Source organism: Neopelma chrysocephalum, unplaced genomic scaffold (genome assembly GCF_003984885.1).
Source record: "Neopelma chrysocephalum unplaced genomic scaffold, ASM398488v2 Primary Assembly neopelma1_125, whole genome shotgun sequence".
Lineage (NCBI taxonomy): Eukaryota > Metazoa > Chordata > Aves > Passeriformes > Pipridae > Neopelma > Neopelma chrysocephalum.
In genome coordinates, this window is record NW_020897787.1 from 142,837 (window position 1) to 159,262 (window position 16,426).

The 16,426-nt window shown below is 55.6% G+C and overlaps 2 protein-coding genes across 2 annotated transcripts in view; both read left to right on the forward strand.

Annotated features, from left to right (window-relative positions):
- The first annotated feature begins 146 nt into the window (after nt 1-146).
- Nucleotides 147-15,904, forward strand: AARS (alanyl-tRNA synthetase). The gene is made up of 21 exons (XM_027698284.1): nt 147-188; nt 1,581-1,774; nt 2,396-2,584; nt 3,216-3,361; nt 4,530-4,721; nt 5,157-5,301; nt 6,236-6,381; nt 6,900-7,008; nt 7,106-7,256; nt 7,624-7,748; nt 8,368-8,512; nt 9,134-9,312; nt 9,808-9,921; nt 10,635-10,841; nt 11,470-11,654; nt 12,092-12,200; nt 12,908-13,021; nt 13,302-13,421; nt 13,931-14,017; nt 15,226-15,339; nt 15,632-15,904. Exons 2-21 carry the CDS (start codon nt 1,631-1,633, stop codon nt 15,815-15,817), a joined length of 2,907 nt encoding a protein of 968 aa, XP_027554085.1. The 5' UTR covers nt 147-188; nt 1,581-1,630; the 3' UTR covers nt 15,818-15,904.
- Nucleotides 15,905-16,048: 144 nt separating this feature from the next.
- Nucleotides 16,049-16,426, forward strand: part of EXOSC6 (exosome component 6) — a 2,473-nt gene continuing 2,095 nt past the window's right edge. Inside the window, exon 1 of the mRNA XM_027698260.1 lies at nt 16,049-16,405. Coding sequence (XP_027554061.1) covers nt 16,067-16,405 — 339 coding nt within the window. The 5' untranslated portion in view covers nt 16,049-16,066. The remainder of the gene's footprint in view (nt 16,406-16,426) is intronic.

A 16,426-nucleotide genomic window follows, 5' to 3' on the forward strand; every position in this document is an offset into this window, starting at 1 on the left:
GGCCGCCGCCTTCCCGCCATTGCATCAGCCGGCGGCGGGCCCGCCCCGGCGGCGGGGGAGGCGGGGCTTGAGCGGAGCGACAGCGCCGGCAGCCAATGGGAGCCGTGCCCGCGGCGGGGGGTGGGCGGGGCGAGGCGCGCGCTGCGGCGGCCGGCGGTGAGGGGCGAGGGGCGGCGGCGGCCGCGCAGGTACGGCCGGGGGGGGGGCACGGGGGGTCTGCGCTCCGGGTTTGGCCGCCACGGCCCGCCCGGGACCCCCGGGACCACGGGAGAAGGGCAGGAGGGAGGGTAATGGGGGAGGGTGGTGGTGGTGGTGGTGGTGGTGGCGGCGGTGGCGGTGCCGCTGGTCGCGCCCCAGCCGGGCCCCGCGGGGGGATGGCGGGTCCCGCGGGAGGATGGCGGGCCCCGCGCTTTCCCCGCCCTTCCTCGGGCACTGGAGAGCGGGCGGTGTCCGGGCAGAGCCCCTGGTCGGCCCTGTGCGCAGTCCTTCCCTCCTCCGGTCATTCCCTCCTCCAGCATCGAGGTTGGACTCGATGATCCCAAAGGAGTTTTCCAGGCTCATTGATTCTGTGATTCAATGAACTGCTCCCAGGCCCTGCTCCCGTGGGGGATTCCCGTCCCTCGGCGCCGCAGCGGGCTGCTGGGAGCTCGCCCCCCCTCCGTGTATCTGCATTGCGCTCCGCTGACAGGGACAGCTCTGTGCGCCCGTGGGACACTCGGGCCGTGCTGCCCTGCGGGCTGTCACTGCCTCTGGGGTGCCTGAGGGCAGGTGGGTCCTCCCAGGGAAGGCTTCCAGGCATCCCTGGAGCTGTCTCTGCTTCGAGCAGGGAGGGCGGACAAAGTGATATTCAGGGGTCATTTCCAAATTTGGCTCTTCTGTGGTTTAATTATAGAATCACAGAATAGTTTGAGTTGGAACAGACCTTAAAGCTCATCAAATTCCACCCCCCTGCCATGGGCAGAGATACCTTCCACTAGACCAGGTTGCTCCAAGCCCTGTCCAGCCTGGCCTTGGACACTTCCAGGGATGGGGCAGCCATCCCAGCTTCTCTGGGCAACCTGTGCCAGGGCCTCCCCACCCTCACCAAGAAGAATCTAACCTAAATCTCTCCTTTTTTGCTTTAAAAGTGTCCTCCCTTGTCCTGTTACTATCTGCCCATGTAAAAAGTCACTCTCCCTCTCTTTTATAAGCCCCCTTCAGATACTGGAAGGCTGCAATGAGGTCTCCCCACTCCTGCATTTATTCTCCTTGAGTGCTTTGACGACTTGGCAGTTCCCTCCACCCATGTCCCCAGCAACACAAATGCAACATATTAAGTTCAGTATCCATGTGAATTTGCAATTTTAAAACCATATGTTTTCAAAGAACAGGTAACTTGATGTAGAGCCCTGAAATCAGGGAGGTTGGGGGAGAGGAAGTTTGGGGTTGGGCCAGCGCTCCTTGGGGCAGACCGATGGTTGAACTGAGGAGCCAGTGAGTACTTACTGTGGGGGGACCCTTTCAGGAGATGGAGACAATGATCCTCATGTTCAGCTTGAGCTAACAACACGTCAGAGCCTTGTTTGTTGTTGTTTCTTCAGACTGCACCGAGGCCTTGCCGCTTTGGACAGCGGTGACTTGCAGCCTCAGGATGGAGGCCACGCTCACCGCCAGCCAGATCCGGCAGCGGTTCATCGACTTCTTCAAGGCAAACAAGCACACCTACGTGCACTCATCTTCCACCATCCCCCTGGACGACCCCACGCTGCTCTTTGCCAATGCTGGTATGAATCAGGTAGGTTTCCCCACCCTGGCACTGCGGTCCTTACGAACGTATCCTGTTGAAACCTTTGAGGCTGTTTGCAGAATTTTTTGTGTGAAAAATTATTATTTTCTCCGTCTTCCATCTGGTCACAATGAGGTGGTTGGTGTGTCCTGCTGGAGCCCTCTGTGCCCTCACAGAATTGGCAAGAGCACTGGAAGAGAGGTCCCTGTGATGGGAGCTCTGCCAGTCTCCCTTCCTTGACCCTTTGTACTGCAGCCAGTCCTGGCACAAATGACTAATGGCATCTTTAAAGAGTGGTTGGGACTGACCTGCTGCAAGGGCTGTGCTGCAGATCAGCACCCGGTTTTTATTTTTTGGCAGCTGGGAATCTGACAGCTTCTAGTCCCTTTGGAAGTTCCAGGGTTTGGTGGGCTCCAGGAACATGTGTATATGTGAGTGCTGAGTTCTAGGCAGTGCTGCAGCCTTGCCCCAGGCAGGAGCAGCAAGTTTGTTTCTGAAAGGTGCCTTGAGTGTGTCCAGGCCAGTGATATTGTCACACAGATGACACACACACTGCCTTGCTGTTGCTTGCAACATTTCGAAACAGTCTCTGAGTGCTGTCCTGAGTTGCCCTTTTTTCTCTCCTCTCAGTTCAAACCCATCTTCCTCAACACCATCGACCCCTCGCACCCGCTTGCTAAACTGAGCAGAGCCACCAACACCCAGAAGTGCATCCGAGCAGGGGGCAAACACAACGACCTGGATGATGTGGGGAAAGATGTGTACCACCACACCTTCTTTGAGATGCTGGGGTCCTGGTCCTTTGGGGATTACTTCAAGGTAAAGCAGGCTGGGTGCAGCTCTGAATCTCTGGCACAAATTTATCTCTGTGAACTCAGCAGAGCGGTTGCCAAGAGGAAAGAGAATATGTTGGCACAGAGGTGCATGTGGCTCCTTTGGGATAAATGAGGTTGGAAGCTACCCCGACCCTGCAGAATGATTTGAGATTAATTACTTAAGGTTTACAAAGCTGATTAAATTAACTCTGTTAGTTTGGAGTCTTCAGGCAGAGGTTTTAGGGGTTGTCCTGGAGCTGTGGGGAATTGCTACGTGCAGCTATGGTGGACCTTCAAACAGGAGTGATCATACAGTGATGATGTCCTTTCCCAAGCTTCTTGATAGCGTAGTGCTCAAAGTCAGAAGGAGGATGTTAGGAATACAAAACAACAGCAGAATTAAAAGGCCTTTTGGAAGCAGTGAACATGCCTAGGAGTTAAGTTGGCTGCATCAGGAAAGTCATTTGAGATGTTTCTTGTGCTCTGTTCACTGCATATATTAATTTGCCTCTTATGTCAAAGGTTGGAAAGTTTTTTGGCAGTTTACCTGCTGGTACCTACAGTGGCCAGTACTTTGGATGTTGAAGAGAAGCTGTCTTTGCACTCACTTGCTGACCTCATCTTTCCTTCTGCAGGAACTCGCTTGTAAACTGGCGCTGGAACTTCTCACCAAGGAGTTTGGCATTCCTGCTGAAAGACTCTATGTCACTTACTTTGGTGGAAATGAGGCTGCAGGGCTGCAGCCAGACCTGGAGTGCAAGCAGATCTGGTTGGATTTGGGGTAAGGCCTTTCACTGAGGAAGGTGCATGTTTTGATGAGCAATAGTAATTTGTTTGGCTCGGATATGAGGAAAAATTCTTCACAGAGACAGAACAGAAGAGGCTGCCTGGGGAAGTGGTGCAGTCACCATCCCTGGAGGGACTCAAAGCTGTGTAGCTGTGGCACTTGGGACATTGTTTAGTGGTGGGCTTGGCAGTGCTGGGGTAACAGTTGGACTTGATGATCTGAAAGGTCTTTTCCAACCTAAATGTTTCTATGATGGCATGTGTTATGTGGCAGAACATAACACATGTGGCAGGATGTTTTAGCAAAATTGAAGTGTCACAAATAGTGTTTGCAGGGTGGTGGAGCTTTGAAACCAAAGGGAAGTACTGGTATTAGATAGAAGATACTGGGAGCTCTGGTTTCAAAATCTCTTGTGAAAGCTTAACAGCTGCCCCACTGGGTCAGATGGACGGGCTGTCCTGCCCAGTGTGCTGCTGCTGACAGCATTTGAGAAGATCATGGAATCCTAGAACCATGGAATGGTTAGGTTTGGAAGGGACCTTGCAGCTCATCCTGTTCCAGCCCCCTTGCCAAGGGCAGGGACACCTTCCACTAGCCCAGGTTGCTCCAAGCCCCGTCCAACCTGGCCTTGGACACTTCCAGGGATCCAGGGGCAGCCACAGCTTCTCAGGGCAACCTGTGCCAGGGCCTCCCCACCCCACAGGGAACAATTTCTTACCAATGTGTAATCTAAACATGTCCTCTCTCAGTTTAAAGCCCTTTTCCTTTCACTACATGCCCTTCTAAAGCTGGAGTTCCTCTCCAGATTTCTTGTGTTCCTCTTTAGGTACTGAAAGGTTTCAACAAGGTGATCCCAGAGCCTTCTTTTCAGGCTGAGCAATCCCAGTTCTCTCAGCCTTTCCTCATAGGTGACCTGCTCCATCCCATCCCCGTCTCCTTGCTGGTGGCCTTGCTGAGGTGTTGTGTAAGCCTCTGCCTCCAGCTGGGACAGGTGCCAGTGTTCACTTGATCCCCCTCAGCGGGGATCCTGAGGCTTAGGCTCCAAGAATTCATCGTCTCATCCAGGGAATTAGTGAGCTGAGGTTTCTCTGGTCTAGCCCTTAGTTTGGGGAATTCTTGCCTTGCTGTTAGTCTCTGTTGTTCAGTAAGTTTCTTGTTACAGGCTGGCTGAGGGCAGGATTCTGCCTGGCAATATGAAGGATAACTTCTGGGAAATGGGAGACACAGGCCCCTGTGGCCCTTGCAGTGAGATCCACTATGACCGGATTGGGGACAGAGATGCTTCACACCTGGTCAATCAGGATGACCCCAACGTCCTGGAGATCTGGAACCTGGTGTTCATACAGTTCAACAGGTGAGCCAGACCTGCTTCCAGGTGAACCAGGTTGCTCCAGCTCCATGTGGGAGGCTGCTTGGACTGCATGCTCTTCTAACTGCCCCTGGCTTGCTCACCATTCCCAGTGGTCCAGGAGCTGAGCACGTTGTGATGCTCTGTCCCCTGACCCACCTGTACAGAAGGGATCAGTCATGCTGCCTTTGGGGACAAACTGGAAGTATTTTCTCCCATTTATCTGCCAGGAATTCAGTAGGGAATAAGTGCCATCCTGCTCTGGGTCTGAGTTGTCACTGATGGTCTTGTTAATTATATTTTATCACAGTTGTCCTTTGTATGGCTTGTGTATGGGCCCGTGTCATAAATCTGATGGAACCAAATTTCATGGAGATGAGGAGAGAGATTGGGTTCCTCCTGCAGAGCCCCCATCCATAACAGCTCATCTTTCTTTGGCAGGGAAGCTGATGGGACACTGAAACCCCTTCCTAAGAAAAGTATTGATACTGGGATGGGTCTAGAGAGGCTGGTCTCTGTCCTGCAGAACAAGATGTCCAACTATGACACTGACCTTTTCCTTCCTTACTTTGAAGCCATCCAAAAGGTAGGAACTGGGGTCTGATCCAGCTGTATCCATTCCCTGAATCCCTGGGGAGATGCTTGGGGCTGGTCAGAGAGGGCAGTCTCTGCTTTCCCAGCTGCTCTGAGCCCCACAGGTTTGTGCTTTGCTGAGGGTAGGAGTGCAGGCTGGCACAGTAAATGCTGTCCTTGGACATATCTCTAGGGGAAAACACAGGACCATGAGTGGTGCAGCTTTCCCAGTTGAACTGTCCTGATGGCACAGTCCTTGGTCCTCTCCTGGTGGGAGATGCTCTGCAGTCCTTTTTGCCATGTGGTAGAGAGCACATGGTGCTGTTAACCCAGAATCAGTTTGTCCTTCAGTCTCCCACCTGGAACACATTGATCTGTAGAAAATTCCCTGAGACAGGAGCCTTTGCCATGAACTGTGACAGCCACTTACAGAACCAGTGTGCTGTTGCTGCACTGTCCGGCGTGGGGACCACCTTACCCATGCTGTTACAGCAGTATCTTTCCCTTGGATATGGATAAAAACAACCCAAAAGAGGGAAGCTGGGACCATCTCCTGTGTGACAGAATTTGAAAGGTTTCTTGGCTGGGCAGGTTATGCCAGGCTGCAGTACTTGGGCCAGTGTGCAAAACACATGATTTCCCTGTACTCTGTCCTTTTCCCTCTCTCTTGGGATCTTAATGCAGGGATATATTGGCTTTTCTTCTTTCTGGTCTGGAGAGCCTTTGGCCATGGAAATTCAGGCCGTAATGCCATGCAGAGCCCACAGCTTCCCACCTTCCCTGGCTTCACTGAGACACCTCTTCCCAGAGGAGTGTTCCTCCTCTGTGGCTGCCGGCAGTGGGGTGGGCTTGGCTTCTGGGGGCCTTCCCTGTTATTCTGCCGTGGTGCTGGCCCCCACTGTCTGTAATCATCCCCCTTTGCCCACTGCCTTCCCCTCTCTGCTCAGGGCACAGGTGCCAGGCCGTACCAGGGGCAGGTGGGGGCCGAGGATGCCGACGGAATAGACATGGCCTACCGCGTGCTGGCCGACCACGCACGGACCATCACCCTGGCCCTCTCGGACGGGGGCAGGCCTGACAACACTGGCAGAGGGTAAGAAGGAGCTGCTGCAGTGCTGCCACTCCCTTTCTTTTCAGCACAGCTTCCCTGAGGGCTCTGGGATCTCCTGTGTCCCTGGCATTAAAGCAGTGGATAGCAGAGTGTTTGCTCAGGATGTTTGACGGTTGAATCCCTGTAGTAAGGTCCAATCAAAAGGCCACAACACAAAGGTCTGAGGGTTCCTGTGCACAGTGCTGCTGTGCCAGCCCCTGGAAAGGATCACTGTGGGCAGACAGGCACAAAGCCCTGCTTGGTGCAGTGTTGCTGTTAAAAAGCAAGGAAGTTTGGGCTGGGGGCTGTGCTGCGGGTGCCACTGGACTCACAGCAAGTGCACAGTGAGTCTGGGTCAGAGAGCTGGGGCCTGGCACCTCACCTGTGCCTTGCTGCTGCTGTGGGAAAAGAACCTTGTGCTCTTGGTCCTGGGAGAGGGTGCCAGTAGGTGGATGCTGGTGGAGCCCCTGAGAACAACTCAGAGGTGTAACATTTGCATGGGGGGCTCTGCTGTTCCCCAGGTATGTGCTGAGGCGGATTCTCCGGCGGGCCGTGCGCTACTCCCATGAGAAGCTCAATGCCCCCAAGGGTTTCTTTGCTACTCTGGTTGATGTGGTGGTGCAGTCACTGGTAAGTTCTTCTCCTGCTCCGCTGTATCTGCTGAAGACTTCCTCTGCTGAGGTGTGTGGATCTCCATGCTGAAGGGCTCATCCTCTTGGGTCTGCAGGGAGATGCCTTTCCTGAGCTGAAGAAAGACCCAGATATGGTGAAGGACATTATCAATGAAGAAGAGGATCAGTTCCTGAAAACACTGAGCAGAGGGCGTCGCATCCTGGACAGGAAGATCCAGAGCCTGGGGGACAGTAAAGTCATCCCTGGTAAGGCTGTGACTTCTGTCTGGATGCAGCAAAAGGCATTCATTTTTTTGGGATCACATCAGGGCTCCACTGGGCTGGGAACTTAGAAGTGGTGGAAGGTGTGGGATAGAGTTGGAGTCAAAAGACATCTCTCAGAGCTGAGCCACCCATCTGTCCTCTGGCCTGTGTTCACTTGCTCAGGTTTCAAAGCTGCCCAGATCCCTGTGCTGTCAGGGAGGAACCTTTTTGATGTTCATGTTCTCCAGGCCTGTTTGCTGTCGTGCCGTAATGCAGAGCCAGTTGGGTGGGACAGAGCCAGTGGGAGAGCAGGGAAGGGAGCAGTGTATTGGGGAACATGAGAGCCGACTGCTCTGCCCTCTCTCTGCAGGTGACACTGCCTGGCTGCTGTATGACACCTACGGTTTCCCTGCGGATCTCACCGGGCTGATTGCAGAGGAGAAGGGCCTTGTTGTGGACATGGAGGGCTTTGAGGAAGAGCGGAAAAATGCGCAGGTAGGTAACAGCTCCGGGGGAAGCTGGGCTGTGAGCGGACAGGGAGGTTTCCCTTCCATGCAGTTTGCAGTCATGACTTGCTCCTTTCTAACTGAGTCTGCTCATACCCCATGTGCCCCAGTGTCCCCTGGGAAATACCATGACAACAGTTGTTGTGGGACATGTCCTTTCTGTGCAGCTGAGGTTGGTTTTTCTCACTAGCAGAGCGTGGGGCCTTGAGCTCAGCCTTCAGACAGAGATAGTGGAGTGCTCAGATCACTTACCTGCTGGCCTGTTCTGGTTAGGGAAGTTACTCCCTGTCTGAGGAGCAGTGTCCAGGCAGGTCTGCAGCCTGAGTGCCTCTCACAGCACCTTTGCTGCAGCAGCGGGGAGTGGCATTGACCAGCTGGGTACTTGCCTTGTCCTTGCTGGGCTTAGGCCCACTTGGTCTGCATGCTGGAACTGCCTGCTCTGAAGCCAGAAAAGACAGGAGCACTGCAGCTGCTGGCACACAGCTTCCCAGGGCAGAGCTCTAAACCACAGAGCTCTCAGGGATGTGAGTGAGATGTGCAGCTAGGCTGGTGTGTGTTGGCTGGAGCTGAGGTGGGTTTTCTGAAACGTTAGTGCTTGTCATTGGCAGCTCAAATCCCAGGGCAAGGGAGCTGGAGGGGAGGACCTCCTCATGCTGGACATCTATGCCATCGAAGAGCTGAGGGCCCGAGGGCTGGAGGTGACCGATGACTCGCCAAAATACAGCTATGCTTCAGATCCCAGCGGTACCTATGGTATGAAAAACCTTCTCAGAATCATCTGCTGCTGCTAAACCTTCCCTGGCATGTACCTCAAAGAGATCCCCCCTCTGGGCTCACCTGTCCTGGGACAGGGAGGTGGGAGTAGAAAGGTGTGCAGGCCTGCTTGTTACAAAGCAGGGAAAGGGAAGGACAGACTGTGAGGCCCATTTTTGCCAAGTTAAGAGGATTCCTGTTCCCTGCAGCTTTGTGTCTCCACACTCCTGTGCTGGTGTTTCTCAGCTGCTGCTTTGCCACTGCTGCAGGAGAGTGCAGTTTCTGCTTGGCCTGTTAGAGGGCTCTTGGCTCCTTTGCTGTGGCTCTTCCTGCTAATTCTTTGATTTGGTGGAGATTAATGAGGCTGCAGGCTCACAGCCATGTGTGCTGCTGACTTTTACTGCACAGGCATGGAAGGCAGTGACAGCCCCTGCCTTGGAGGGCGCTGAATGGAATTCCCAGCTAACTGCTGCCTTACTCCTTTCTCCTTACCCTCTGCAAATGTGGTAGCTGCCATGATCTCCTGCAATAGCTGGGAGATGTTGCTATGAAGTTCCACTCCCATGTGGTGTCTACAAGGTTTTCCTATTTTACTGACGCTGCCTGTCATCCTGGTGACAGATTTCGGGAGCCTCGTGGCCACAGTGAAAGCCATCCGCAGGGAGAAGAAGTTTGTGGAGGAGGTATCCACTGGCCAGGAGTGTGGGATAGTGCTGGACCGGACCTGCTTCTACGCCGAGCAGGGTGGGCAGATCTATGACCAGGGCTACATGGTCAAGGATGACGACAGCAGGGAGGATGTGAGTGGGCCTGAGAGCCTTTTGCGAGATTCAGTCTGACCCCGGGGCCTGGGCAGAGGGGGAGAAGGGGCCAAGCAAGCTCCAGCAATTTCCCATCCACGTCAGGTGTCAGGTGTTGCACGGGTTTCCTTTCGGGGAGTGCAGCATGGCACGGATGTGCTGGAGTTTTGTTCCCCTTGCTTCTTGGGGAAGTGGAGACTCTGCTGCTGTTGCCTGTGGTGGTGGTGCCAGGATTACCCAAGGGCAGTGCTCTCAAGCCATGATGGGGAGCTGAGGGTGGGGAGCTCTTTTTGTGCCCCTCAGCTGTGCCACACCTTCATTCACTTCTCTGCTTTGCTGTGTGCTGTGCCTGGGGACACTTGTCTTTCTCCAGCACACACCCTCTCTCACTCTCAGCTGGGACCTTTCCAGTTGCAGCTCAGACCTCTGGCTAGATGGTTTGTCTCCCCTTGGCCTCTTGCTCTGCTTACATGGGGCATTTCCCTCTTTGAACAGAAAACAGAATTCACTGTGAAGAATGTTCAGGTCCGAGGAGGCTACGTGCTCCACATAGGAACTCTGTATGGGAGCTTGAAAGTGGGAGATCAGGTCCACCTGTCTATTGATGAGGTGAGTAAAGACATGGATTTTGTCTCCTTCCTTTTCATCAGTGCCGCTCTGGGGGCCTGATGTTTGAGGCCTGCCCTCCCTGCAGCACATGATCAAGCAATGCCTGGCTGACTTCAGGCCTCTCCTGCTTGGCACCTGGCTTTCTCCTACCAGGAGGCAGATAATGCCCAGCTGGCTCAGAGCCACACTCGCTGGGTTTCCTGATCAGCAGCAGAAACATGTTATGAGTCGTGACTGGAAGGTAGAACTTGTGTGGTGCCCCACTGCATGGGGACAGCAGGAGGGAGCCTGGGCTGCCTGCCCCACTCCAGACGTGGCTCATGTGGGCTCAGCCTCCTGAGTGAGTCTTGGGTTGAGCCTAGCCTGCAAAATGTGTTTCCCTTCTCTTCAGAGGCATCATCTTTGGAGGAAGAGGGAAGGCTTCCATCTCTTAGTGCTTTTCCCTGCTGAGGAGCAGATCAGTGTCTGTGACCTGGTCTGTCCTTGTCCTCCCTCCACACAGGAGTCTGCCAGGGAAAAACCATGCACAAATTTGGTGGGGAACACCCTGCTCCCTTAGCTGAAGCTCCAGGGCAGCAAGTGTGGTCGGTTGTTTCTGGTCTCCTGAGCTAGTTTAGGGTTCTGTTGGAGGGCAGCAGCCTCCCCTTCACCTGCTGGAGGCTGTCATGGCTCTGCAGTGCAGGGCCCCATCTAACAGAGGCTTCCTCCCTCAGGCCAGGCGGAGGCCGGTCATGAGCAACCACACGGCCACCCACATCCTCAACTTCGCCCTGCGCTCCGTGCTGGGCGAGGCCGACCAGAGGGGCTCCCTGGTGGCACCGGACAGGCTGCGCTTCGACTTCACAGCCAAGGGAGCCTTGTCCACCCAGGAGATCAAGAAAGTCGAAGGGATTGCCAACCAGATGATCGAGGAGTCAAAGGTGGGTGCGGCTGACAGGTTGTATGCCTGGAGTCCGGCTTTTGGATGATCTGGGATGATGGGGTTTGGCGTGCAGGAGTCTTCTGTGCACGGATTGGCATCGCCTCAGAGGGTTTCGAGCAGGAAAACGCCATGTGGGTTGCTCTGTTCCTTGGTTCCAGGCCCTCTCTAGGGTTGGTGTGTTCCCATGCCTGCTGTAGTGTGTCACATTAGCTAGAAGAGTCAGGAAGTTTGGCAGAGAAGTTTTGCAGGCCTGGATGGATTTACATACACCCAGACAAGCCAGTGATGTGTCACCAAGGGCGAGAGAGTTGCTCTGTCTGGTGCCAGGCCTGTGTCAGAGCAGACCCTGGAGAACCCTGTGCTCTCCTCAGGAGTCTGTGTTTGGAACCATTTGCATGTACAGTAGCACACAAGGAGTCTGAACAGGTGGTATTGGGAGTTTTGAACATGGGACATGTGCCAGTACCTTTGGAATTCTTGCAGCTCAGCAAACCCCAGCTTGGGTGAGGCACAAGGCTTCACTTTTAGCATCTTTCAGAGAAAGTCAGGATTCCCAGGGAATGCAGGTCCTCAGTCAGAGCTGATAGGACCTACTCTTACCCACATCCCTTTCCTGTCCTCTGCAGACTGTGTATGCCAAGGACTGTCCTCTCGCAGCAGCCAAAGCTATCCAAGGACTGCGGGCAGTTTTTGACGAGACCTACCCCGATCCTGTCCGTGTGGTCTCGATTGGCATCCCTGTGGAGGAGCTGCTGGCTGACCCCTCTGGTCCTGGGGGCTCCATCACCTCAATTGAGTTCTGTGGAGGCACGTGAGTATCTGGAGAGGCAGGGAAGGCTGCAGGGAAGGCAGCAGGGTGGCTGAAAAGGAGTTCCTGTGGAGCCCGGTCTCTGCTGGGAGTGCTGTGGGTACATGCAGGGCACAGCCAGGGCAGAGCTGGAGGCGGTGGTGATGTGCCTTTGCACTCCCACTCCTTAGTCAATCCGTGTTTAAAATCAAGAATTTGCAAGCAGGGAACTGCCTGTATTGCCCTGCCCACACGCAGGGTCTCTGGCAGTGCTGGGAGCACAGCCCTTGCCACCCTTTCCTTGCTCATTTGCTTTTAGCAGCTTGGTTGGGTTTTCTGCCTGTCCCCACACCTGCTGCATCTCCCTGGCAGAGTGGTTGTCTTGTTTCTGTGCTGATTCCTGCTGAGAGGAGAGGTGGACTGCTAACTCTCTTGTGGGTCTGTTTGGGTTCTCTCCAAAGGCACTTGCAGAACTCCAGCCATGCTGGCCCCTTTGTGATTGTTTCAGAAGAAGCCATTGCTAAAGGCATTCGGAGGATAGTTGCAGTCACCGGGGCTGAAGCTCGGAAGGTAAGGGGAGGCAGGAGAGATCCTCTGTGAAATTCCATGTATTAACCCTATGCCAGAGTTCCTTTTGTTTGAATTTGTACAATATCCCTGTCAGCACCAGGGAGAATGAACAAGGGATGATGCTCTCCTTGGGAATAGCAGGGACTCAGGGAAAAGGGTGCTGCTGTTGGCAGAGGCTGGGCTGGAGGCCCCGGCTGTGCTACAGTCAGAGAGAGCAGGGAAGAAGGGGAGAAGTCTTGGCTTCTTGGTGTTGTGTCAGTGTGGCAGAGGGGCCCGGGGTGGTCCATGGATGGGTCTGGGAATAGCTCAGGTTGCTTAGCAGAATGGGCTGCAGATGTAGAGCTCTCAGCAGCTGTCAAGGCTGGCAGGAGAGTGGTGAAGTCTGAGAACCCAGTCCTCTGCTGCTGGGCTAGCAGATCCTGGGCTAGCTTGGGCTGATGCTTCCTAAAGTGGGAGAAAGGGGTTCGTGGGGGAGATGGTTTCTGTTTTTGAGGATCTTTCTTTTGCTTCTGGCAAAGAAAGAGTCCTGGGGCCTGTCTGCCAGCATCACACCCTGGTTCTGGTCAAGTGCTGCCTGCTTTGGCTCTGTGTCTTCTGGAGGAGTTACTAAGCTCCATGCTGGGGCATTCCCTTCTTACCCTGGGGTGGTCAAGAGCCCAGCCTGCTCAGTCTTCCTGCCTGATTTAACCTGGATTGTTTTCTGCTAGGCCCTCAGGAAAGTCGACAGCCTCAGGAAACTGCTGTCAGCCCTGGAGGCCAAGGTGAAGGTCCAGACAGCTCCCAACAAGGATGTGCAGAAGGAGATCGCGGATCTCGGTGAGGTGAGGATGGTAGCAGTGCTCTGCCTCCCCAGAGTGAATGGGACCTTGATTGCCAGCACTGGGTTGCATTAATGAGGCCCATGTTCACCTTCCTGCTCCTGTCTGACAGCTCTGCATCCCATGGGTGCTGCAGCCAGCACCTCCTGACTGGGTTGTTGGCACTGGGAGAAGAGCGGGGCTTACTGGGCTCTGCCAGTTGAGGCACTGAGGTTCATGAGGTGCAGCATCTCCTGGTTGTGGTTGCTGGTACCTTTAACCCTCTCCACCTGCTCTTTTGCAGACTCTGGCCACTGCTGTTATCCCACAGTGGCAGAAAGATGAGCTGAGAGAGGCTGTTAAAGCGCTGAAGAAAGTTATGGATGACCTGGATCGTGCAAGTAAAGCCGACATCCAGAAACGGGTGAGCCCTGGGCTGGAATAAAGGATAGTGTGGGAGGGCTGCAGGGCACTCCCTTGGGAGCTCTGCTTGTGTCCATTGTGGAAGGGAGATGAGCTTTGGGGACACCCCTCACACTGTTCAGTCTTCCAGCCTCTCCTGATCCCTCCCAGAGCCCAGCTACCTCCATGCCTGCTCCCTGTGTTGAAGCATGGCATGTGTCTTGGAGGTAGGGGTGCTCCTGCCCTACTGGTGCCCCTGGGTGCAGGCTTCTTCCTCCTGGATCCCACTGGAGTTTTCTGGAGGAGGATTTAACACATGGCATTGCTGCTGCCTTGCAGGCCACACACCCACCTGCCAAAATATTTTGCTCCTGGCTCCACAGTGTGAGGCTGCTCCAGGCTGGGCTGTGGGTGTGTTTGGGCACCTTGGGGGCCTCCATACCTGCAGGGGAAGCTCCACCTGTGTGGTTCTTGTGTCCATACACGCTGTGGGTGCTCTAGTGTTTGTTTTTTGACCACTGTTGTCCTCAGGTGCTGGAGAAGACCAAGCAAGTCATTGAGAGTCACCCGAATCAGCCATGGGTCATCATGGAAATGGAAAATGGAGCCTCAGCGAAGGTATGGGAAGGCCTGGTTTCTCCTCAACAACCTTCCTTGTGCTTTGAGGAGCAGCTGGGTGGTCTCTGCTCCCTCAGGGAGGCAGCTCAGTGCTACAGAGCTGTCCTTCTTCACATCTGCTGTCCCTGAGGAGGAGAAAGGGACTGCTTGGGCAGTGGAAGTCATGATGTTTGTGGCCCCTGCAGATCAGCTCCAGGAGCGTTGTCCTGGGCTGGCTGTGTGGACAGGGCCAGGCAGAGAGCTGCCCCCCAGCTCTTGGGGACTGTCAGCCACAGCTGGGTTCAGGTTCTTCCACAGCCAGGACTGAATCTGCTCCTTCCCTCCTCCACACGCAAGTTTCTTTCCAAGCGATATCTGTTGGAATAACAGCTCCCTTTTGTGCACTGTGCCGCAGTGCTGAGCCCAGCAAGTGCCAGGCAGCAGGGACTGATCGTACCTGGGTTTGGAGCGCTCTGGTTTTAATGCCCTGTTTAAATTTCCACTCTGGGAGTCCTGGAGCTGATCCTGCTCGCTCTCTGTGGCCCTGCCTGTCACCATGACACCCACGCTCGCAGTGGGTGCCATCTCAGTGTTCTCCCTGGCAGAAGGGTGCATCCCAGGGGATGGCAGTGCTGGCAGCCCAGGGAGCTGCCTGTTCCCAATCCACCCAGAGCAGCACTGCTTTGCTTGCCAGAGGACCTGCTCCTGGAGCTTCTGTGCTGCATCGTGCTGTCTGTGTGAACAAGGGATGATGCTCTCCTTGGGAATAGCAGGATGCATGGCAATCTCCCTGGTTCTTCCCGTTTGCCTGCTGTGTCTGTTAACCCTTGCGGCCTCTTCATGCTGTTTTTGAGTTTTCCTGAGTCGCTTTGGAACAGCTGCTCCTTCCTCCTGGGGGGAGCTTTTTTCCCCTCCAGCCAGTACTCAGGCAAAGGTTCACTCTGGGGCAAATTCTGTCAGTTCCTGGATAACCGAAGGTGGAGAAATTAAGGCAGTTTCTCCTTCCTGCCTCAGGGGACACAGCCAGGGCTTGTGTCATCTGCCAAGGCTTCTACACTGCGAGGGATGTGAATATGGCTTGTGTTGGGGAGGAGGAGCACAGCAGGGTGCTGCTGGCTGGTATAATGCAGGTCTGGATCCCTGAGGTCTCCGTGGCTGCCATGGGGGCTGGAGGTGAGCTGGGTGTGAGTGCAGGGAAGATGTGCTGCAATAATTTTCTTCTCTTACAGGCCCTGAATGAATCTCTGAAGCTCTTCAAGACTAACTCCCCCCAGACTGCTGCCATGCTTTTTGCTGTGGATAATGAAGCTGGCAGGATCACCTGCCTGTGTCAGGTACCCCAGGTAATGCTGAGACACTCTGTATCTGCCTCTCCCTGAGCCTTCCTGGGGGAGATGCAGCCTCCAGGCAGGAACTGTCCAACACTCCGTGGCCAGGATTGATTTGGGTTTGGCCAGAGCCACAACCCTCATGCTTTGGCATATCATCAGGCTGCAGAAGTGTGGGGAAATGGTTGTGCTGTGCAAATGGGGAAGAAGAGTCAGAACATAACATGGTGGTAGGCATGGGTCAGGGCGACAGCTGTTTGTCCCTCAGTGCTGACCAGTGGGTTTTTTTTTCCCTTTTCCTGCCCAGGAGACTGCAAATAAGGGCCTGAAGGCCAGCCAGTGGGTGCAGGAGGTGTCTGGCTTGATGGACGGCAAAGGCGGTGGGAAGGACATCTCTGCACAGGCAACGGGCAAGAACGTGGGCTGCCTGCAGGAAGCCTTGAAACTGGCCACGGACTTTGCTAGGCTCCGGCTGGGGGAGCTGAAGAACTGACTGAGGGGGGGTCCCCGGCCCCCTTTTCCTCCTATCTATCTGTCCCCTGCGCGGATTTCCTGTCAATAAAGGTTCCCTGCCCTGCTCGGTGCGGCCCTGCTCTGCTGGGGGAGCGAGATGGGAGGGGAGGGGATGGGATGGGATCCTCCTCCTGCCTGTCACAGCCTGTGCCTGTCCCCTCCTCCTGCCCGTCCCCGCCTCCTCCCTGTCCCCGCCCCGTCCCCGCCCGCTGCCGCCGTCCCGCCGACCATGCCGCTGGATCACCGCCGCCTGTGCGGCCCGGAGGAGTCGCAGCCGCCCTCCCTGTGGGCAGCGCTGGCGGCCGGGGACGAGGACGAGGAGGGCGCGGGGGCCGCGCCGCGGGACCCCTGCTCCCTGCGGCCGCTGTTCGCGCGGGCCGGGCTGCTGAGCCAGGCCCAGGGCTCGGCCTACGTGGAGCTGGGCGGCGGCACCAAGGTGCTCTGCGCCGCCTGGGGCCCGCGGGAGGCGGCCGAGCCCGGGCCGGGCCGGCTGCTGTGCGAGTTCCGCCGGGCGCCCTTCGCGGGGCGCGGGGCGCGGGGCCGGCCGGGCGGGCTGGCGGAGCGGGAGGCGGAGCGGGAGGCGGCGGCG

Coding starts and splice junctions, on each gene's coding strand:
- AARS (XM_027698284.1), top strand. CDS start 1,631: ATGGAGGCCACGCTCACCGCCAGCCAGATCCGGCAGCGGTTCATCGAC. Junction 1,775..2,395: donor CCAATGCTGGTATGAATCAG/GTAGGTTTCCCC, acceptor CTCTCCTCTCAG/TTCAAACCCATCTTCCTCAA. Junction 14,018..15,225: donor AAAATGGAGCCTCAGCGAAG/GTATGGGAAGGC, acceptor CTTCTCTTACAG/GCCCTGAATGAATCTCTGAA.